Here is a 25,577-nt window from a genome sequence, read left to right as displayed (position 1 = left end):
TGTGTGTGCGTGTGTGTGTTTGTTTTTTTAATGATAAAACTAACGACTGGAGTTTAAAATTCTCAAAAACCATAATATAATATTTCAAAATAAGGGTTGATCGTTTTGGAGAACAGAAATAATAAGTCTCGTGATGAACAAAGTATTGAAATATGATTAGCTACGATTCAATGATATAGACATCTTTAAGTGACCACACAAGTTTCTCATTTTAAGAAGAGGTTTTTTATGATATTTTTCACTGACAAAACATGATTTTCAATGTTTGTGTGAAACAGCCGAAAACACAATAAAAAGTAAAAATAATATAATTAAACAGGAATATTATAATTGGTATATATATTTATTTAGTTATAAAAATGTTTATTACATAAATTAAAAAGGTATTCAACATGTTATGTACTTTTTATTAATCATTTGTATTTGATGATATGGTTTTCGTATAACAATACATTAAACTCGATCAACAGATAATAGTAGTAGGCCTAATCAATCGTGAAATGAATAGAAACGTTTTTTTACGCAACTGGGAATCGTTCTGAAGAATCACGACCTAAATGATACTCATCGGATACGAAATAACCAATACCGGATAACGTTTTATACGTTTTAGGTATACAACTGTGTAGGTATAGTGTGCGGTCGCACGACATGGAGTGGAAAAAAAAACGGTGAATAATAACGAAATAAAAATAATAAATCTTCTGTTTGCGGTCGGTCGATGTCGTGGTTGTTCTGTACACAATACAGATGACCGGGAAAAAACGGACAATCGGTCTAGGGAATGCGATAGAGACAGATATCATCGGTGAGAGAAAAGAGGTAGAGAGAGAGAGAGAGAGAGAGAGATGTATACGCATGTGACAATCAGAATAATAATAGAAAAAGAAAAAAAACCACCGGAGACATATTGCGCTAAATGATTAACTCGAACATTACCAAACGACAGGTTTTTCGCTACCAAAATCTCGATTACCCTCACCCACTCTTGTTTCTTCCAACGCCAAAAAATACACACTCGTAAACTCGTTCATTTGGCGGTCCCTTGTAGCATACATATTACATATATACATACGTATATTATATATATATGTCACGGCGCTCAGATTTATTATCGTAATCGTTGGCTATTCGTTCGCGGCTGACTATCCATCAGTGTCGTCGACGTCGTTGTCGTCGTGGTCGTCTCGTCGTCATGCGCAGTCTCATCCGCAGTTTTCGGCGAATAATAATCATATTATTATCGTATATATTACTATTATCATACGTAAGCGCGTCGGACCCCCCCCCCCCCCCCCTCCGCGCCGCCTAACGCAGGCGCTATTGTGATGTTCGTGATAGATACGACTCGGGCTTTTTTTTTTTTATTGTTCACAAAAATCAATTTTCAAAAATATTGAAACCACCATCATAGGTCGAATAAACGAAAAACATAACGACGATATCGTACGAGGTATATAACGTACACGTTATTAACATTTATGTGTAGTATTCTCTTATTAATATAACATTATAATTGAACGTCGAACATGTCAGTAATCGCATATATAAGAATCTAAATTTTTTAACGTACGTAAAACTATATAATATTTTATATATATAAAGGTATAAAAAATATGTTCATCTGATATATTTTATGTTTTTCACCAGACGTGAGTACATTTAGAAGAAAAACTCTAGCTTGATTCTGCCCTTCCTCGCTGTATAACGAGTAACTTTATAATATGTGTGCCATTTACTTAAGAGTAGAAAGGAAAAACTTAGCGTAGAGAATACGCCATCAAAGAGGATTTACACGTAATATTTACATGAACATGGTGATTCATCATGCACGAGCATCCGAAATGTATCCTATAGGATTGAAATTCATTCAAACTTTGATTTTTGAACTTTTTAAATAGGTATTCAACTACTTAAAATAATATTGTAAATTTTTAATTTTTTTTATATCTACTATAATTAAGGATTGTCTAATGACAATAATTATAATTTGTTTTTTTTTTTAGATAAGAACAACCGTATTTGCCATCTTTTTATTTTTAAACGATTATGTAAGTTATATGAAATTTGAAAGATTACAATATAGTTTTTGAATTATTCAATTTTATATTTAAGAATAATAAAATACAAACGTATTAAGTCTAGGTTTAGAAAATATGTACATTATGATATAAAAAATATATTGACTAATATATTATTAATCAAATGCAATTTTTAAAAATTAAAAATGATATTGGTCCAAGTAAACTAATTATTGTATATATTTTATATTATTTACACGAAAAAACAATTTTAAGAATTATAATCCTAAGAATACAAAGTTAAATAAATCAAAATATATAAGTTCAAATTTTAATTTAAATGCATCATTATTTTCTAAAAGCAAGATAATTTTCTCGGAAATGTATAATATAAAAGTAAGATACTCTTTAAGTAACTAGCATTCAAAATGTAATACTCAAAAATATCAAGAAAGTCGTGGTAAAAGTAGTTGGGGGAGAGTATTCTTACAGGCGAAGGTAAATTATCAAAATGTCAAGATGGCTAGAATTATATTAAATGTCGACAATATGCAATTATACTTTTATGCAATTTATTTCTACAGTAAATTATGCAGTTGGGTGTTTAAGATTTAGTTGGAATCTCATTAAGAGTCACGAGATACATTTAATTCACATCGAGTGTAATAGCACAATATTAGAAAGTTCTTCAACTTCAAACTGATGGTATATATTGTATCCTTTTGACAACTGTGTCGAAACGAGTGGCTCGGATCAAGTGGTTAATTCGGTATTAATCATTTTATCCAAACCACTCAATGAAACCACGAATATATGTATCTGTCAGATTCGTAATTAAAACGAGAAACCAACACCGACAAAGAGTAAGGAGAAAAAAAAACAAGAGCACAGAAAATAATTAATTTTGTCAAAGGCATTTAATCGCGGTAAGGTGTATACTATAGTGACAATTTGTTTGCGTGGATAAACTTTTTTTATTTATAAACGACGAATGGTTGAAATATAATTTTGTGCAGATCGATGATGTATTGTTGTTATTAATTTGAAATAGTTTTCCACATTATTGTTGTTGTTTTTCAATAATAAAAATTAAAAAACGTCAGTTTGTCGAGTGTTTCTCGTTTATTAGAGCCGTCAAAAAACTTAAAATGTTCATTGTGGAAAACCCCTCTTGCAAATTGATAGCGTCGAGTCTGTTATTGTTCTACTATAACGGCCATGGTATGGCGAGACCTGTTTTGAAATTTTTAAACATAAAAAAGTGGAATCAACGAAACCGTAATTTTTAATTTAGTCTAAACCTAATAAATAAACTTTATTTTCTCAGTTCTATAGTACGAATTTAAAGTATGTATAACTTATACAATATCTCTCGAATGAAAGTCTTCCGAAAACTTTACTGCATCAAAACAATCGATTACCGGGATTCTTCCGAAAGTCCAATTCTACATTTTAATCGCACACCATTTATTGGATTACGCCATACCAACTGAAAATACAAAATATTGTGGTACAAAATAGTATTTAAATGATGGTGTGTGGCAGTGTAAATTGAATGTAAAAATTATGAAATATTTAAAATTATTTAAAATGTATTACATGATCATTGTAAGAATGTAAAATAGAATTAATACAGAATTATCATAATTTACGGATATAATACGTTCGTCACTATGAAAACCATGGTTTATTCAATGAGTTACACAGAAATAGTGTTAAAAAATAGAAAATATATATTAATATATAACCAATATAATATTATTTGTCTAATAATATAAGACATCACTTTTTTCTTTTTTTAATTTTTAACTTAAGTTAGTAAAAATAAAAACTATTCCACGATGTACATAATCCACTATATTTACTTAACAATAACCAATTTATTTTAACACATGATTGGTTATAATAATTATATCTTAGTGTGTTTTTTTTTTACTTTACTTTATTTAATAATCCAAACATAAAAAATTATAAATATCGAAATTTAAAACTAATTATTATCTATATAAAAATATAAACAATGTGAATATTATTATAGTTTACGTCTTTTTAAAGGTATTTTAGTTAAGAAAATGTTATAAAAATAATGTATCATTAAATTTATTATAAAATTTATGTTTTTATGTGAACAAACGATATACAATAAATAATCTACAAATTTACAAAATATAAAACAAATTGCAATTGTATTTGTCTATAATGTGATAAAAGAAACATATTTTTATATTTCAAAAACTTGAATTATATAACTTTATGTCTACGAACATTTAGTAGAAAATACATGAGCAGATAATCTTTGCTCTTTGGTAATGAATGGTAATAAATATGTTTTATCTTGTTATATTAATTTTTTTTTTTAATTATTTAAACATACATTTTCGGAAAATTTAAAAATGTTGTTTTCAGTTCACGTGAAATTGTTCCAAAAATGTTTAATTAAAATTTAAAAGGTGATTTTTACTCGGTTTTTTCTTAAATATTTTCAATTTTCAAGTATACTTTTAAACAATTTAAATCACAGTTTAAAATCCTTAAGATTTTCTTACTACTTTTGAAGAGTTTTTAGAGATACAAAGTTCTGTTTTTAAATGAAAACTCTTTTTTATATTCAAAATGAAATTTTAACAGGTAGTTTTGAGTTTTTTAATTTTGTGTACTCTGTATAAGAGGACAATGATAATAAGTTTGGATAATATGAGTGCTATGGTAAATATTAATCTATTAATATTTATAATTTTTAAAATTGACCCAAGCCTAATAAATACTATATTCAATACTATATGTAATTTCTATTTTTGCACAACCAGTTTTAAGACTTTATCCGTAGAATAAATATTTTCACAACTAAGAAATTTCTCATTCAAATTGATAATTAGAAATATCAAATTTAAAAAAAAAGTTATTTATAAAATAATTTTGAGTAAAAAGGTAGAGGGTTTTTGTTTAAAAATAGTTTGTATCATCACAGAACACTTCTAAAGTTGTAAAGTAATACAACAAATCTCAAAAAGCTTAAAATATAGTTGTGCGAACAAGTATATTTAGATATTCCAAAATCAGAATTTGAATAGTCATTTTTAAGTGAAACATGCTTGGTGAATCACTTTGTATATAACTTTACACGAAACATAAACAATGAAAATTCAGGTTACTCTGGTCTCAGGTATTGTTGTTGTAGGCATTTATGTATTCCACTGAAACCGTCCCAACAAAAGCAATAAAGGCCATGACATTTACATAATTTTCAAATTTCACTTTTGGTGGGCCTATAAGAATAGAATATTTATTATAACACCGCACGTATTTGATGTGCCATATTTTGCACTCAGTAGTAATAAAAACAAAAAAAAAATGTATAATTTCTTCTCAATTTAATAATTCAAAAAATATAACTATATACTTTGTGGAACATTTTGTCTCTGCATCGTCTGCTCTGTCCATATGATAATATTATATATTTTAATGCATTCATTATAGTATTATAATATATAAATAAATAATAATAAACATATATTAATTATTGAACGACGTATACTTATGTCTGTGCAAAAACTACAGATATTTTTTCCAGGTGCAAACTATATTTTTAGTTTTATTTCAGATTTATTGATATGTATTTATATAATATTGATTTTACAAATACAAATATTTGACTTGTGAAGTTTTTTTCTCTCTTGCATTTTACATTTTTTACGATATTTTATGATGTACATTTTTAATGTTCAAAAAACATTTTCCTACATTTTAAAATGTAATTCTATTATAGTACAATAAAATATTTAAAACACATGATTGAATTTATGAATTCGTTTTGAACTTTTTATACTAACGAACACATTGAAAGCACGAAACTATATAAATTATAAACCATATTTTTTATAGTGCATAATTATATTTCAAATAATACGTATCTGTCTAATTTAAAATTTATCGACAATAGGTATAGTTTTACACAAACCAATAGCCGACGTATTATTTATTATGTAATTCGATTATAATATAAAATATATTTGAACTGAAAAATTGAAAACATTTTAATCATAATAATTATTATACTAAACAGTGACAATTTTATAGGTAGCTAATTTAACGGCAGATAGTTTCACAAAAATATATTTTATTGTTTAAAACCGCTTATAATTGATTATTTTTATCATTATAAATCGATAATATGTACCTACTCGTGTTCTCGATGGTTTCAAAAATAAAACAACAGTGTTCGTACGAGTAAGTAGAAAAAAAAATACGAATGCCAACGATTTGAACACTTATTCCGTTTACGAATAATTCGCTTCGCGTAATCGCAGTCGGGACACTACTACAATGTATGACCAACCGTCGTACCTACAATATACTGCAATATCATTATTATTATTATTATTATTATAGAATATAGCACGCGATACGTCAACACCGACAACAATAATAATAATAATAATAATAATAACAACCAAAACAACAACAACAATAACAACAACAACACGCATCGCCTTCAAACAGATTTTACCACCCGTCGCGGACGCTTCGCCCGCGGCCCAAGACGTGAACCACACCGGTAAGTGTAATAATAATAATAATATTAGATCAGTTATATACATACACCACTACGCGCGCGCACGCACATACCCGCGAGACAACCGTATTATGTTATACACGTGTGTTGTTGTGATATGATATATACGACCCGTCCGGGAAAATCGCATATTATATACGCATAGAGGTACGTGTGTATAATTTTCCGACGGGATTTTCGGGAAACGGTGAAGGATCGTGACCCGTGGACGGCGGTATTGACGGCGTGACGGTGTGACGAGGAGATGGGTGGGGGGGAGGAGAGAGTGTCACACATATCCTCGCCTCTCTATAATAATAATAATAATAATAATAATAATCGTAACCCACTCTCGCCCGGTTCAGACACATTCGGTTTCGGCGATACACACTAAATATATTTTATATGATTTAAAAACTTACAATTTTTAATCACCAATTATTCGTTAAAATGTATAACAACAAAAAAATGTGTATTGACTAGGTATTGTTAACAGTACGGTTAAGTCGAAATATCTGTGCTGTTGTTTTTGTAATTGATATTTTGGCGTTCTGTATTTCTCACCCAAATCACTCTCACGATACAGAATATACCGGCACACCGACAACAACATGTCGAGTTGATCTGAAGGAAAAAAAAAGTGAAATATCATTGACATAATTTGTAACGCCTAAAACACGATTTTGACTTACGCGATCGAACACAAAAAAGAAAAGACAAATAAAATTGCATCGTCCACTTTTCAATGATTTCAAAAAATGTGTAACGACCAACAGTGATTGATCTGAAATTTAGTACTTGAGGATTATCTCGTATATAGTTTAATATCACTGCGGTGTCTTTGTGTTACACGTGCATATACGTAGTATAGTAGCAGTTGTATAACATAATACTAAAAACGCTCGAATGATCGTCGTTTCTTGTCGTCCCCGACATTTTTTTTTAGTTTTCAGAAGCTTTGCACGAGTAAATGTTCAAGTGGCTGCTACGTTTTACCCCGAAGAGATTTCGGGGTAGTACTGAGTGGTGTGAGACGTGTGACATGGGTACTGAGAATTGAGATTACGCGGACGACAAGTTGTTTGGATATTCGCCGTCTCGTCGACAATGCGAGCTAATATTTCACAACAATATAATATTGTAACACTGACTGCATTTTATGTACTTAATTTTGATATCAGTCTGGCGCATTATATTAGTTATTACAATGTTTGCCGCGCCAATATAATACTATGTATTGACGATTCATCAGACGTATATAATTCCGTATGAATTTAGTACATATAAGCCTTTTATTATGATTTTGAATTGTCATATTTTATCAGTGTATCAGTTTAAAGTACTCTAATGTTTACAATTTTTTACAGTTACCCGTCTAATATTGTATTTATTAACGTTATTTGATCCAATATGACATTAAATATAAAATATATTACGATGCTTTGTATTGTGATTATCCTCTTGAATAGCCGCACGATTAAAAAATACTATACGTATTTATATATGAATCTATATTGATATTTATCTATAAATAGCGCATTCATTTTTACATTCCAATTCACAAATAAAATAATATATTGAGTTCATCGAAAAAAAAAATGATATTCCAGAGTCTGGAGACATAGATATTAATTATCAAATTATTCTTATTCTTTAGTTCAGTTTGCCGGTCTATAAGGACCTTTGCTCCCATCAACAGGTCTCCCATTCATCTTTATTACGAGTCGACTCATAGGTCACATATTGACCGATTGCTGTCAGATTTTAAACAAATACATAGATCCATTGTGTCTTGAGTTTTCCTATAAGCGGTCTTATTTTGTTAATTTTTTCACCATTTTTTTTTTTTAAATTTTAAATACCCGTTTGCTTTTTAAGTGTTGTCCAAACTATTCTTGCCATTTATTTCTGAGGAATAAATACTAGAATATTTCATCTGCCGATGTGCATATAAAACAATTTTTAATGCTCTACGAGGGCCTGTATACTTTTTTCAAATCATTAATTTGTTTTTATTCTATTTATTATCCGTGTTTTTCCCGACGCTGTTTTGTAAAATAAATATATTTTTTGATAAAAATAATTAATCTAATAAAGCATGTATTAGTAAGAATTTAATAACAATATACCTATTTGTTATAATAGCAGTATTAAAAGTAACATACGACTAAACACTGGTGTTTGTAGTATATCGGTACGTATTATTCTTCTCGTAACTCTAGATCACACCTATGAAACGTCGACAGGCACTTCGATACTTTAGCTGTATATCGTGCTCTCGACGAGTAAAATTGTAATATACAATAAATACACGATGAAAAGCAGTGGATATTACTGTTTTACCGCAATACGTAGGTATATCGATGATGTATACGTACCACTACGGCAGTGTGACAGAGACGACTTATATTTCACTACAGAACCGTCTCGATATTATCGAGTGTACTGACTCGCTGAGCTGAAAAGCAAATCTTTTGACTTTGTACGTTTACATAAAACAGTAAATACAGCGGTACACTTTGAGTCCTCGGAACACTATATAATATCTTCTTTGCAAACGGCCCAGAGTTTCGTGCAGTTCAATGAGTCTAATTTTCGTCAATTGAACGATTTCACGGTCCCGCGAGTAATTTCTCTTTTAAAAAAATCACCGTTTTCCTTATCACGCGTGCATTATATAAAATATAATATAATATGCACTATAATACACGCGTATAATACAAACTCGAATATTTTATCGTTTTATTGTTTAACGACCATGCTGGCTTTATATGCATAAAATAATAGACGGTTTTTAAGTGGTTTCTGTAGCGGACGAATCGTCTCTCGGCCGGGCGATTTAATATCATTTCGCTTTTCTTCTATACCCCGAGTTTTCTTTCGGGCGTATTTCGTGACACGCAACGCCTGCCGCCGCCGCCGCCGCCGTCAACGTTAAAATTCCCAAAGTTTTTACGATCTCCTACAAAATGACGACTGTGCGCTATTAAATAAAACACAAAACGCGCCAACGCTGCATGCACCACCTGAAACGCACAATATTATATTACAATAATACAGTCAAATCGCCGTGGCTCGTTGAACTCCGCGATTCCACGCCGCCTTACCGGGGGCCATTGACGAAATTACACAAACCCACGGGTCGATAAACGAACGTTAATTTTTTCGCATTATTTTTTCACCATATAATAATATTTATTCGCAGTGTAGTGCTAAATTGTGTTTACGAAATGAATTGTCGGCGGCTGTCTTGTGCGATCTAAACGTCGAAATTCTAAAATATCGTGATAAGCTTTCGTAAAATATAAGACTGAACGCGGGAGAAAAATAATAACGTTGTTTCAAATTATCCGATTAGTTTTCATTAAAACCCGCCGTTCGAACACCATACCTACGGTATACTGATGATGGTTACTACAGTATACGTTTACAAAGAAAAATATCCACTTGATCGCCTGAATACATCCTAGCAATGTGCACCTGTACTACAGTAATAAAACATTTTTTCCGTGCGAAGAGCTTTATATAAATACCTGTCCGAAGGAGCTTTTGCGTGTTGTGTAATAATATTATGTTATATTTCAAAACTATCAAAATCTAAAGTCCGAAAAACTGTCTAAAGTGCTTGCTGTTGAGCTACTGTGGCCGCTGCCGGGGGGATTTATTTGCCGTACGATATATTTTAAAATATGAAAACGATTTATCATACCTATTATTTCACTAGACAATACGATATTTTGAGATGTTGAATTGAAGTATTTATAAATAACCATCATATACCATCACGAATACACGAAATGAAATAAATTCACTAGTGTTTTCATTAAAAATAGTTCGTATAATAACATTTTATAATATAAATTACCTACAACTCCATCCATTAGTTATATTAAAAATAACAAAAAAAAATATTCGTGGATATCAGTAATGTAAATACGTTATAAATATGTTACTGATAACTTTATTCTGTACATGTAAATGATTTAAAACTTATCCTAGGGGCCTCACGTTTAAAACAAAAATAAAAACTGCTAATTTTAGATTTAATCTGCAACGATCCAAACTATCTATGATAGCGTAACAAACTAATAATTCACGAACCTATTAAGTATTTGTATCAGATCGTATTGATCTTTTAGTTAGTTTTAAAACATTCGAATTTTGGGTAAACTAAAACGTTAAATATATTATGCATATTAATATTATATTAGGTGTTCGTGTTATCTTCCTTAACCCTTTGTTAATTTACTGACAACTTTCATAGAGATTTTGAAATTCCATCAACTATAATTAACCGTCGAGTCCAAAGACACTACTGGTTATTGCAAAGTTCATCAGAAGTCCATCAAAGCTTTAAATCAAAACAACTACCTTCTCGGAAACATCTAGCAACAAGACGCTGACGTAGTCGTTCTATCGATAGTGACCACCTGATCAAATTTCTTTTGAAACTGTGACGGAATTTTACTATCCTATTCTAGAATTATGGTGTAAATGTATAATTCAATCTCAAAGTTTTTCAATTGTATGCAAATGTATTATTTTCAAATATTATTAAGTTATTTTCTATTAGTGATTTCATATACATAATAAATAATAATATAATCATTTTGATATTAAAATTATTAATATAAAAATAATATTTGAATATTAAAAAAAAAAAAAAAAACTTTTTATAAAATAAAACTTATCTTATTTATTCACCACGCTATAAAACTACATAATCATATAGACATTGAAGGTTTTCCATTCGATAAAATTTGAATTTTAAAGTAGTCACATCAATCATACGTAGGTATGATATGATCATTAATACTTTCTTGAATTTTTGACAAGTACGAGAAATGAACCATTGAATTAAAAAAAAAAAAAAACATAGCCACATGTAAAAAAATGCTATTGTATCAAAAGAATTAAAAATGCGATTACTATAAGCTTTGAAATTTAACTTTATTATTTATAAAAATGATAAATATTTAAATCCAAATAATGAAAAAAAAGTTTTGTGTAAACTTCGAGTCCACGAGCATTTCGTATCAGTGCCTGATACGCGAACCTATGTGTTTGTTAACAAAAAAAAAAACACCATCTTACATTTAAATTAGTTTAAGTACATTATTTTAATACAAAATATCTCTAAAAAATTTCAGTATATGATTTATCTTTCATATTTATATATTTACATATAATATTATCCATTTCTATAGTAGACTCTTAAGCACAATAATTGTTATGATTATACATTATTCTTATTAATTTATATAAGGTTCTTTTTATAAATCTTGTATACAAAAAAATGCATTATTTTTGCAAAAATAAAAGCTTGTTGTTTTTAAACATTATTTATTTATTAATTTTTTTTTAAGTGCTCAAAATACTTATTTTTCGTGCTCTTGGAGTTTTAAATATGAATAAATATAAGTAGCTTCATTACACACAAATTTAAATTATTTCAACTATCGTTTATCCGACTGTATTGTGATTTATTCAAGTGAACTTGAAGTTATTTTATAATACCATTGAAAAAAGACGTTCTATAAAATATTAAATATAAGTAAGTATTTTAATTTTTTTTTTCATTTTATAAGATAAAAAAAAAATAAAAATAAAAATCTAGAATTAATCCGTCCGTATGTTTTGTGGTAACATTCTGTAAGTTACTGTTGACCTTGTTATTTGTCTTCTGTTTATTAATCATTCTCAATATTATAATAATGCGTGTTTTTTGGAATTTACAAAAAATCGACTTTGATTATTTATTATTTATATTTTCACGGTGTATTATTTTAGCATTAAATCAAAAATATTAAAACTGTATACTAAATTGTTTAATAAATATGAAAGTTCGTTTTAAACATAGTAGGCATTAGACAATCAAAGGAATTATTTTAAATAGGAATTTTCGCGTGATTTATGATATTATAAAATAAATATAATTCGTATTATTTTTATCCTTTTTTTACAAAAATATTATAATATTTTTAAGTAAAAAACCATGACCAAAATATTAAATGCGTTATTATTTATTTTTCTTCCCGGAATTTTTAAGTCGTAATTATTATGGCTTGATGAATAATTTTTTAATTCATCAAAAACTATAAATTAGACTGTATTCAACAAAAAAATATTATAAAGCTTGACAAATACTTAATTATACGTCTTAATCGTTAATGTATACCAACATTGAACTTCTATGAAAAAAGTCCAAAAACAATATATTAAATACGTTTTAGATTAAATTTGAATTTATTATTAATTATGATTATGATTAAATTATTAATACTATTAAAATCAATAACCGATAAAATCAAATTACGAACTCTATTTTAATTTTTATAGATTATTTTAATACCATTGAATGTAATAGTTATTTAGTCACGTATTTTCGTTTATTTGCGTAGCGTGTTTAGATTATAATTGGTGATTAAGTCTACGATAATTAATATAATTTAATAATTATTTATTGTTTGGATGGGTGATGAGTTACACTAGTTTTGCTATTGGGCGAAAGATGTGAAATTGAATCGTACAAAATGGGATTTTACTCTAGTCAATGCAGTTAAGTAAATAATGGAGCAGAGTTTCAGAATACAGAATAGAAAATACACCACCCACGAGTATTGGTAAGTTTATAGTTATGTTTATAGTAGACTACATATTTTATGAACGAATACGTGCGTATAAATCTTAACTTCACTGCGAAAAACAATTGAAATTAATGTGTTTTTTTACTTTTAGCGTGTATACATATATTTTAATATGTTATGTAAATTAAAATAATATATGCACGTGGAATAAAATCGATTTATAATGTAAAATTGGTATAATTTATTATACTTATAAGTTTACAATATAAATCGTATTAATCCAAATTAAATATAAAGTTTGGCAATAAATTTTATAAAATAATACATGTATGTTATTATATCCGTGTATAGTTCTATAGAATGTTAAATATGAATCTATCTAGTTCAACCAGAAAATAAAAATATGAAGTTTATTATTCTTTAACGCGATAGTCTTGTTAAAAATTTAATAACGAAAAGACAGAATGGACTTAAATTTCCATACGTAATAAAATTGATTTAAATAAATAGATGTTGCTACATTATTATTTTATATCCTATCAAACGGCAACATTAAAAACCCTATATTATAAAAATACTGAAATTAAAACGAATAAAAAATATATTATTATTACGATTTTATTCCTGTTATAACCATAATTTTTCTGACTCCGTGATTTCCTTTATATTATGTAAGATGTAATACAATGATGCTTAAACAAATTGTGATAAATCATCCAAGAATATTTTAGAGAAGTTGAATCCTTGACGACAGTTAATAAAATGTAGAACTTCGTGGACCTTTTACACACAGTCGCTCAATGATTTTACTAATAGTTTGTTAAAATGAACTAGGTAGTCGAAATAGGTACAAATAATGTTTTTAGTTTCATCTCAAAATCAACTGGCCCACAATATCCTTGAATATAATTAACATACTAGATAAACAATACTGTAGTATACTATACCGGGAATAATAATTATAAAGACTAATACAGAGATCCTGTGTTTAACTAAAATGTATTTTTCTCTCTCTCTCTCACTTCCATTCTATATATATATATATATATATATATATATTCGTTAACAATAAACACTAAAAACTCTCCAACTTGTTCAAAACTAAACGACAGCCAAGCTTTTATTTATTTTTAGAAATTGTCTTAAAATTAATCGATTGTTGCTTTTGCTGTAATACGAATCGACGGATAATGAAATTGGAAACTGTATTTTGTAATTTACGTCATACAGGTAGATAGTTTATGGTTATATAAAATGTCTAATTTCATTTCTTTTTTTCATTAATGTATAACATAAAAGTAAAATAAAAATAAAAATAAATACATACAATATACTTTTATCGTTATAAAATATAAATCAACAATGACTTCTCTAGGGTATATAAATTCAAAATTAAATTAAATGGTTATTTAAAAAAAAAAAAATATTTTAAAGGATTTAATCCATATTTATCCACAAATGAATTATATTAATGTAACTAAAACTGATGGACGTCATTGTATAATGGTGTCGGCATGCGTTCCATTTAATATAAAATATTTTTATTGATATATTTTAAATGGTAATTATATTTTGTTAATTCATAGACCCTATTGAAGAATTAAATGTAATCTAAAAATTATTTATATCGTAAAAAACATATTTTTTTTATATTATTTATTTATATTTTTATATTAAACATATTGGTAGTTAGGTGTATATTACATATTAAATTAATTTATATTTTTAAATACATTTCTTTATGTCTCTGCACATTGTTGAATGTATTGTTCATTTTAACAATGTCTTCAATTTATATGTTAACTATTTTAATTTTAAGTTTTAGTTTAGTCAATCAATTATTGTATAAAACCCCAATCACAATAATAGTATTAGTAGTGTAATATTATTAAACTTCAGACGGTTGAATAGCAAAACTGACAACTGGTCGAAACGCGGCTTGACGGAAACCGTAGTAAAAGAAATATCGTATTAAATTAATTATTTAAAGTGTTTCAAATAAATTCACTACGGTGTTGCATCGATGTAAAACAATGAACATCGGCTGGTTGATACAAAATGTAAAATAATAAATTATTAATAGTTAAAAATATACACTAATTTTTGAAATTTTGCAGGTAACTTATTCCACATTTCCACGTAACGAATTGCTTGAGTAATATTTGAAAACACAATGTTACTAACACGCACCGCTTCCGGCGCTTCCACTTGTAAATACTCAGAAATCGCGATTAGAAAATTTTGGCTGGCATACTCAGCTTAGTTAGGGAATAGCGATTTGTAACCATTCACAGGTGAATAGTCTAAAATTAAGTCTTAATAGGAAAGTGATAATCAGTTTGCGTGACTAACCAAAATTGATGGCGTATGAGCCACTATTGACATATTAATGTAAACCACTTCCTCTGGTTTCATGTTAGGGTGTGGATGTGGGCGTGGTTCAATATTATATTTAAAAGACGACGTTTAGAAACATGAACGAGCGTGTACTTTTTCATGTAATATTGTGTTCATAGCGTTCCGAGTAACACATTTATCAAATATTTACCCATTTACCCTATGGTTTATGAATGCTTTTGTTTTTTTAGCATAAAATATCAAAAAGTATATATTAATATTATTTCTTATACGCGAAACAGTATGGCGCCAATGTGATCACGTGTTGTAATACTTAACTGCTGCTAAAAGAAGAAAAAAAAAATAATCGATTTTAACAAATATTGAAATTTGATACTACCGGAAATTTAAATTTAAATTGGCGTTATCCGCAAGGTAATTTTTTTCACCGAAGGAAAACAATGATAGAAAGTATCCTTTTATAAACGTCATCAATCGTTATAAAATAGTGCCAACTCTTTACCGAGCCTATAACAGTTCTTTCAAAAGTTTAATGTTCGCATAAAAATTCATTAGGCAACCGCGTAAGAGAACTTTGCAGTTGTGCAGTATCTCTGTATACTATTAACACACAGAGTAGGTATATTATATAGTTATATATATATATATATAAATAAAAAAAAAATACCTGCCCACTTCTTCCGGGGCACCAAAGCTTAAATATACCGTTCAGTAATTTATTAGGGTGAACCCTTCATGGACGGTGAAATATCTCGTTTTCACATAACATTTCAATGGTTCTATGTATAATAAAGTGTACGTGAATGTGTGTGTGTGTGTGTACATGCAATGTGTATTTTATACCTAAACTGTGCGTATAGTATGTATAAAGTATAAGAGGCAATAATTCCACTTTAGACGTTACAGTTCCAAAGTTTAGTCGTCTACTCCGCCCATTCTGGCCCGTGTTAAAAATTATGACTCGTCGGGTCCACGAATCATGTTCCTATATATTATTCGCTCGCGTTTATCTGTTTAAACATACGCTTAACGGTGCAAGCTCTCAGATTTGTAGTCTGCGGAGTAGATTACAACACCGCAACGCACACTTAGCCGAGGTGTCGCGTGTTATCGTATACATTTATTATCGCGTATACCTACTGTTACTTTGGGAAATATGAATGTGCATGTACGATCATCAACCCGGAAGTTCATTTCCCATACAAACGGATGGTCTACATTGCGTTCCACGATGATATATCATTATTAATCGGGTTATCACAATATAGGCCGGTAGGTATCTCATTAATCTATCTTGTGGTTTTTTTTTTTTTTTTTAATAAGTCATGCTATGCTACTATTTATAGTATAATGTTAGCGACGGAAAATTACTATCTTAACTTTTTAACGTTTCAGTAGATGGAACTCAGTAAATTGCATACCGTAATAAAATATATAATTCAGAAATATGATTAGTACAACGACACATCCACGGCCGCGATAACATATTTATCACATGATATTTTGTGCTCTTACAACGTAATAATATAATATAGTACCTACCTATAATACTTTTATACTAATACATTATTATATTATACTCGGAGGGGTATCTTACACGCTGCCATAATTTTGTGTTGGTTTTTTTTTTAATGTAACGCGTTCAAAATCAAATTATACTTGAATAGTTTTTAGAAGTTAATATGCTAATATATTAAACAAGTACGTCACGTTAAAAACAATTTCAATAAACTAAACTTTGCGAATTCTTGATATGACTTTTATGACGTCACACAACTTACTACGATAATGGGTTTTCATATTTTTATTTGTTTCTCCGATTATAAATATTACAACTGATCTAAGTAGTTTAAACAGCCATGATTAATACTATTCAAATGCTAAATTTAAATTTTGTATTTTTGATAATTAAAGTTAAATGTTTTTTTTTTCAAATCATAATATGAAAAACAAATGTTTTTCTTTCCCTTCTTGTATTTATTAAAAAAAAATTAAGTTTAATTATGAAAATGTAATCAATGTTTACTGAATAATTTGAATGTCAAAGTTATTTTGAAGAATAATATAAATAACGTCCATTATTAAATCTTTTTTGAGATAAAAGTAAAAATATTTAAAAACTTATACATACACACAAATAACTAAATGGTCACTTAATATTATGTATTTAGATTATTTAAAACAATATTATTACGGGTTCATTAATCATACACAAAGCAATATGATGAATATTATTTTTTTTTTTTTGTTAAAAATTCAAAAATTTAAATAAATTATTATTTTATTAGAACGTAATATTTATACTAAAATAACAATATGGGATGAAAAAAAAAAACAGAAAACTAACCGAGATTTTACATTATTCATTAAAAAAAAAGAATACGAGTTGCAGTATAACAATACATTTAAAATGGAAATCTACATTCTCTAAATGATATGCTTTACAGCAGTTTATTCATCACTGAAGTTAAAAAAAAATTGAAGGATTTTTATAATTTTCTATTGTTCAATTAAAGTTTAACAAAAATATACTTTAATAATGTATAAACGAAAACATCTGAAGTTCTGATTCTCATACATTAAGTCAAAATAAGTCACCACAGTGTACCAACAAATTAATGACGTACTGTATTATTACTATTCAAATATATACAAATTGAGATGAAGTATAATATCTTGTTAAGTTTCAAAATCCATCTTTCTTACACGTTTCATTAAATATTCACTACGATGCATGGATAGTAGATTAAGTCGATGTTTATCGCATCGTTTGGAAACTCATGAATATAAAATAGTAAACAATAATGAGTTCAATTTTAATAAATGAAACGAAACGAAAAAATGTATCTCGTCTCATCAACTAGGTATATTCGTATCTCACAAATGTAATATTGAAGTACAAGTACAAGTAACAGTACAATTCACTGATGAAACCATGTTCACAACATTTAAAAATAAATTAAATTGAACACTGAAAATTGACTTACAGGAGAATAACAGTCAATAATTCCACATAAGTATTCAAATTATATATTTAAATATTTATATAAAAATGTATTGGCTTTGAACTTTAAATTATTTCCTATTTTTAATGCATTGAAATTACGACCCACAAACAATTTTAGTACGGCAATTATTATCGCCCAGGGTTTGATTATCTACTCAATACTTTTAAACTGTGTTTATATTTTGATATGAAAATTAAACCATAATAATAGATATTCCACAAAGGTCGCCGATCGTGCCCACACTCATAACGTTTAAGTAGTAATTAAAAAATGATATTGTTTTTGACATAATTTTTAAATTTAAATTTTAAAAGTTTACGTGTATAACGTAACACCTATTATAAAACATAAAGTTTAGTAGTTTTCAACCGAGGTATTTGATTTCGAAACGATGTAATGTAACTCTGCATGACGTAGATACCAAAGTATACTTTTTAAGTAAATTGTATTTATTTAACCGTACTCTTTGCACAACGACTGCCGACTGTTTTAAATTAAAACAAAATACAAATAACTATAATACAATTTACATATTTCGAATAAACCTACACACTGTTTTAGTCCACCGGAAGCGCGGAAATATTAAACGCATTAATATTCGTTTCATTAAATTCGTGCAATACATTCTAATTACACGAGGATAATATAATTGGTATTGTTTTAACACGGGGATTTTATACCTGAATAGTATTTGTCGTATACGCAGTTTTACTCGAGATTCTTCGAAAACAATCTACTTGAATTCAAACAATGCCCGCTCATTAACTAGACAAAACAGAGGTAGCAGTGTTATAGTATTTAAACGTACATATGATACGCATATGTATAGATATACAATATGCTCCGAAATACCTTGAATAACAACAGCTATACCCATTACACGGGAAAGAATTTTCCTGTATTAGTATTACACGTCCCATTTCAATCGAATATATTCGTGCCAAATACTGCATTTAACACTTATAGCTGTTTTATTTTGGTTTCGTATTGTTAATCAATCACATCAGCGCCGGCGGATATTTTTTGTGCATTTTATGAACGACAGAATTTCGCGTAGGACTATTATATTATAGACTATAAAATATAGGCAATATTACTATAACAGCCAATATGAAACCCACTTCAATTCGATAAGGGCTATTTAATTTTAATACACATTTAATTATCATAAAAATCTACCTCATAAAATATGGTCATTAAAAAGGTTATACATTTTCCGCCGAATGTACTTGAGCATAACTATAAGACTATGATATACCTAACTAATAATAAATATCTATTAAAAATTAGAATATAAAAAATATAATCTGAAATAAAAATGTTCAGTAAAATGTATGTTGCGTTGCGTTTTAAAATCTGTTCACTACCTATACTAGTTTAAAAAAATAAACTTGATACTTAATATGTATCGAACATTAATTTGGTTCGACTGAAATCCAAAAAAAAAAGAATTTAAAACAAAATTAGCATAAAGTAATTTGGTCGAGTATATATTATGTATTAAAATATATAAAATAAATTATGTGAAAAAAAAACTAAATACTTTCTATATATATATATATGTAAAGAATAATATTGTGCACTTTATTGTAATTTGTTGTACAGGAGTTTCAAGAGTTTCAAGTAAAAAAAAAAAAAAAACAATAAACTAACTTGAGATTTTAATTCAAACGGACGTTGTTGCGCATCGGATGCAATAATTAATACTGCTGCAGAAACCAGAGAAACACATACAATCATAATACTATGAATATATGTATAGTATTATATCAATAGATTGTAGTTGCATTGTTTTTCATTTTTTTAGATGAGACGGACAACGAATTCAGACCTTTAAAAATATTTTTTTCAGATATTCAGACATCTCTGTTTCGAGTAAAACGCTTGGTTTCGGAATTAAACACTATTTTAGTCGACATGCTGATAATCGGATTTTATTATTTAAAAGCAATTTCATAAATATTGTTGTTTATCTGCTTGCAGAACTAATTAAACGAATAAATTTAAAATTGAATTAGCAAAAGTTCATGTTTTGTTGAGAATTATATTTTATTGTGAATATTTTTTTTTTAGCTTATACTAACGCTTTAGAGTGATTAAGAGAGGTTTAAATCCACATTGATCAACGCAATAATCATAAATAGTAATTTCTCCATTTTAGAATTTTTATACAACGAACAAGGACCCTTAAGGTTCGTATTGTCGATCTGTCCGTCCATCCATCATGATAATTCATTTCTGAGGTGACTTGTTATTATGCTTATTGTTATGACGATATTACAGTATTGTGTGTTTTATAGTGTTTCAAATTCAATGGCGTTTTCGAAACTGTCCACTTCGTATCGTCAGCGATAAACTTATTGAAAACACATATTTTTGTCAAAACGTGGTTTTTTTTTTTACTTTCATTTCATATTTTAGCACTCAAAGTTTATAATATTATTAATTAAAATATTAACTGTTTAAAAAAAAAGGCAGCACTGTGTATAGAATATAAACGCAGGGCCGGTCCGCCCGTGTGTCGACGGTTTGTGTAATTTACGGGCGTATTATACTACTATACATATACAGTCTTCGAGACGCGGTCCCCACCCGTCCTGCCGGCGCTGTCAGGTCGCGTATCTCGCCCGGACACATAAACCCACTCAGCCGAAGACGTATATTATATGACTGATCCGTGAGCGAGTGGTCCGTCGTTGTTTGTGGTCCGTTAGGGCTTTGCTCTGTAGAGCAGACGCGGCTGCTGTAGAAATAAAGACGCGCTCCGTCATCGTTGCGAGTTATACTCACCGTCTCGTGTTTGGCCCATATCGCGGACCACGGCGACCGTATAATGATTACAATACAACTTAATACCTGTACAAAGTTTGGCGAGTGTATATAACACATATATATATATATATATATTATAAAGGCAAGACATGTATACACACTGCAGTGACCACGCGCGGACCCTCTCGTTTTCTTATAATTGATTCCAAAAGTTCATACGGCCGTTCGAATTTAGAATTCAACCGGCGTGCGCGTGCTGCGGAGAGATTTAATTAGGAATGTGCTGCGATGACCGTCGGCATGCCTTTCGCCTTTGTCGTGTAAAGTAAACACGGATCTGATAGGGATTGGATTGAACGCCCAAAGACAACATTCCGCTGGTCCGCGAACGGCGAACGCCAACTAATATTTTCTTTTTATCGCTCAGTGTGTATAATATGCTTTTTATTTTTTTTATCGGTAAAAATATATATACTTTTTTTTTTTTATCCAGTGCCCACGTTCGAATAATAGTAATAATAATGGTTATGCATAATCCATCCCAACAGAATTATGTCGAACGGCGGCGGTGGTGAAAAAAAATCGTATTTTTTCGAAAAATGTCTCGCGTTCAAAATTCAATATCTTATGTTTTATTTATGTGCGAGGACTCGAAAAAATGAAAAAAAAAAAATACCTGCACCGAGAGTAAATTTGAATTCGGTAAATCGTTTGGATTTGTGTTCCGTGCCATTGGCGACGGTGTAAAGAGAAAATTATTATTACTTCTCAACGCCGGAACGGAGGAAAAAAAAACGGCGGCGCTTATAATATATTATTCCGCTGAACGTAAAATAAAATAACAATAAATCGTTGTTGTCGCCGTCGTCGTCGCCATATTATTACACAGAATTTGTTCGATCAATTTGGCCGTTGATAGTGTTTTTTTTTTTTATAGTTTGATCTCGGGCAAGCGAAGAGAAGACGAAAAACACAATCATCGCCTATATCCCGTGACAAAAACAAAACAATAACAGCTATACCTTTGTTTGATACAGGGTGTGAACTTACAGTAAGTTACTGTGTTTTTGTACACTCGCAGTATGTTTTAATACAATATTCTATTGTAATATTTTAATCTATGAACTTTGGTCGAGAAATAACACACCATTTTCTTGACAACGGACGATATTCAATAACTGGTAGACGGTGCTTATCACGATTAAGGATTTGTAAAGTGTGAAATTTCTATCGAAATAACAGTGAGCTAAAAATCAACGCCTCGTGATAATAATATTTACCGATAATATTATTGTGCAATAATAAAAATGCACGAATTCTGATCCAGCGAATTTAACGCGATTTTCTCGACGACGACCGACTTTTCTAGTACCTATGAACATCGGTAGATAGTCAGTGGTTATTACGTGCTTGAGTACTTATACTCGGGCACGCCGAATGCGACGAAACCGGGATTGCCATAATTACTGTACAATTGAGGATTTGCTTCGTCTCGACGGAAGAGGAAATTAAAATAACGTACGACAGCGTCGCGATCGTAGAACCGCTGACAATACTAATAATGATGACTATTATTATTATTATTATTATTATTATTATACAATAATATTAATACGATATTATTACGATGTTATGTAGGTCACGATTTTGTGCACGGCACGCAACAACCCGGAAAAGGGACGTAAGGGGATTGTTTCGGCGGCGGGTGGTGGTGGCATCGGGACTACTGTGTGTTTGTATATATATATATATATATAATACTATCATATTATAATATATATATATTGTGCAGCGGCAGTGAGCTGTAATTTTGGTACGCTGGAGGGCTATATTCGCTCCTGTTAACCGACACGTCTGTTTGCGCCACACCCTCTCGTCCCGACACGACATCGGTCGCCGCCACGCGTTATCCTGGTCGCACTTAAATATCTCTGCCCTGGTGCGCACTCGCGGTTGCGGTCAAAGCGACTGAGTTTTCCAAACATATTATTATTATTATTATTATTATTATCATCGTCGTCGTTGTCGTCATCGTCATCGTCATTATCATCATCATCCACGTTATTGTAATATAGGTATGCATGCGTGTACGCTATTTTGTAATAACATATAGATAATAGTATACGATTGTTGTGTGCGGGATTTTTTTTTTTCTTATTTTCTTGCTTTTTGCTTGTAACGCGAAACCCTCATTGTCATAACTCGTCGTCTCGAATAATGTATGTGTCTGTATGACTTTGATTTCAATAGTTCGCTTTTAATATTTTTTTTATATTTAGAAAACATATATTAATTGTTTTGTCATTTTATTTTTATTTTTATTATTTTTGCATTACATTGCGTAGGTATATCATGACAGCTTTTATGACACGTTAGTACACATGACTGGAAAAAAATAAATATGACGCACAATAATATTATCGTGACAATTCTTTAGGAATTCATTAATGAATAGAATTTATTACTATCAGCTGATAGTGTATTAAATTTATAACGACATTTTCCGAGTTTAAATACCGTCATTATCCATGCCATATATTTTTGTTGGCGTATTTTAAGCTCAGAAATTTGGAGCTTAAATCGAGGGATACCCCATGAAATAAGAATAATGCTCCATTACTTTATTTCAAATAAACAATTTGGTATTCGAATGGTTTTTTAGTTTGGATTTTCCTGATATTTAATATAATATAATTCGTTTGCCGGCGCAGTATATAGGCAATTTAGGTACATGATTTTGAACAGTAATTAAATAAAATGTAATTAATTTATTGATGTGATGGGTTAATTTATTATTACGAGAACAGTTTGAATAGTGTGACTACGGTCGATTGTTTTAGTTTTACTATGATAATATTATGATATAATGATTGGATTGTTATAGTTTTACAACGATATAAGTTAATTTAGTTATAAATCCAACTGTATGTTATCGTAAACGCCGTCTTGACGTCGCATAAAAATACACGATCTGTCGACCAACGAAAATACAAAATATCTATTTTAAAAAATTCAAATATTGATCATACATTTTTATATCCATGTTTAGGAAATATAATATGAGATAATAATGATAAAAAAAAAATATATATATATATTATATTAAAGGTTGAAAAAATCACCGAGTCATAGTAACTTTGCTGTTATTTTGCTAAATGTACGAACAATGGTGTCATAACAAAAATGAATAGCGATTGTAAATATTAAAAATATAATTATATCATATAAAATTATTATTGTAATTTATGTCGTGTTTAATAACGTATTACGTACGGTATTATAAAGACAGAATAATAATGAAATTATTTTGGGTTTTATTACTTTGCACTACCTTTACACACCTGTGTGCCAAACCATAAATACATATTATTAAATCGTAAATTTTTATAAGTACAACAATCTCTGGACCGTATTTGCATATACCTAGGTAACCTTCTGCGAATACTTATGATTTCATTATTACCGGCGTTTAAACCGTTTACTTAGGTACAGATTATAAGACATATGTACGCCGCTGCTTCGTATAATATAAATGTACACAATACATCTACGATGTTATCCGACAGTTCATATTTTATAATATATATGTGTGTGTGTGTGTGTGTGTGTGTGTGTGTGTGTGTGTGTGTGTGTAGTCCAATTACTCGTACCGTTTGAAGAGTGGTATAATTACACATAAACATAATATAATAGCTAGTCTAGTTAGGAGTTCGGTATGGATATGAGTTGTACATATACACGTGTCTTTGTTATTCAATTGATTAGGTATTTTTAATTCCGCTTTGTATTATTATTATATAAAAGTCACGTACATACTTCCGATTAATTACTAATTAAATTGCACGTTCGTGTATGAGCTTATTTTCCACCAATTCGATTCGTACAAAAGTTTTTCCAGCGATATATTATTTACACTGCGATTTTTAATTAAACATAATGCATTACATCGAGTTGTACAAATTACACACTAGCGCGGTGTGTGTCCAGTCCAAATAAATCGTCATTTTAAAATACAATGCATAAAACATGTAATATTAGACACGAAATGACGATGACATATTTTTCAAATCGAAACGTTAATAAATCAATTATTCTATTTTTCGAGGTAGGTGTATACATCATTTCGCGTTTTATTCGTTTAAAATTATTAATTACTATCCACGAACAAAATTATTGGAATATTAAAAAACAATAATTTTAAATTAAAAAATGAGTTATATTTTAGCTATGCACGAGTTTATTAAACTTGTGTATTGAAAATTTTATTAGAAATATTGTT

At 29.1% G+C, this 25,577-nt stretch overlaps 2 protein-coding genes across 2 annotated transcripts in view; both read right to left on the bottom strand.

The window, feature by feature from the left end:
• LOC132931635 (protein qui-1) overlaps positions 1-25,577 on the bottom strand; it is a 196,304-nt gene that overhangs the window by 142,502 nt on the left and 28,225 nt on the right. The window lies entirely within an intron of this gene.
• Positions 3,439-25,577, bottom strand: part of LOC132918716 (uncharacterized) — a 47,478-nt gene continuing 25,339 nt past the window's right edge. The window contains exon 4 of the mRNA XM_060980145.1: positions 3,439-3,510. Coding sequence (XP_060836128.1) covers positions 3,439-3,510 — 72 coding nt within the window. The remainder of the gene's footprint in view (positions 3,511-25,577) is intronic.

Source organism: Rhopalosiphum padi, chromosome 1 (assembly GCF_020882245.1).
Source record: "Rhopalosiphum padi isolate XX-2018 chromosome 1, ASM2088224v1, whole genome shotgun sequence".
Taxonomy (NCBI): Eukaryota; Metazoa; Arthropoda; class Insecta; order Hemiptera; family Aphididae; genus Rhopalosiphum; species Rhopalosiphum padi.
This window is presented reverse-complemented; position numbering and strand designations above follow the sequence as displayed.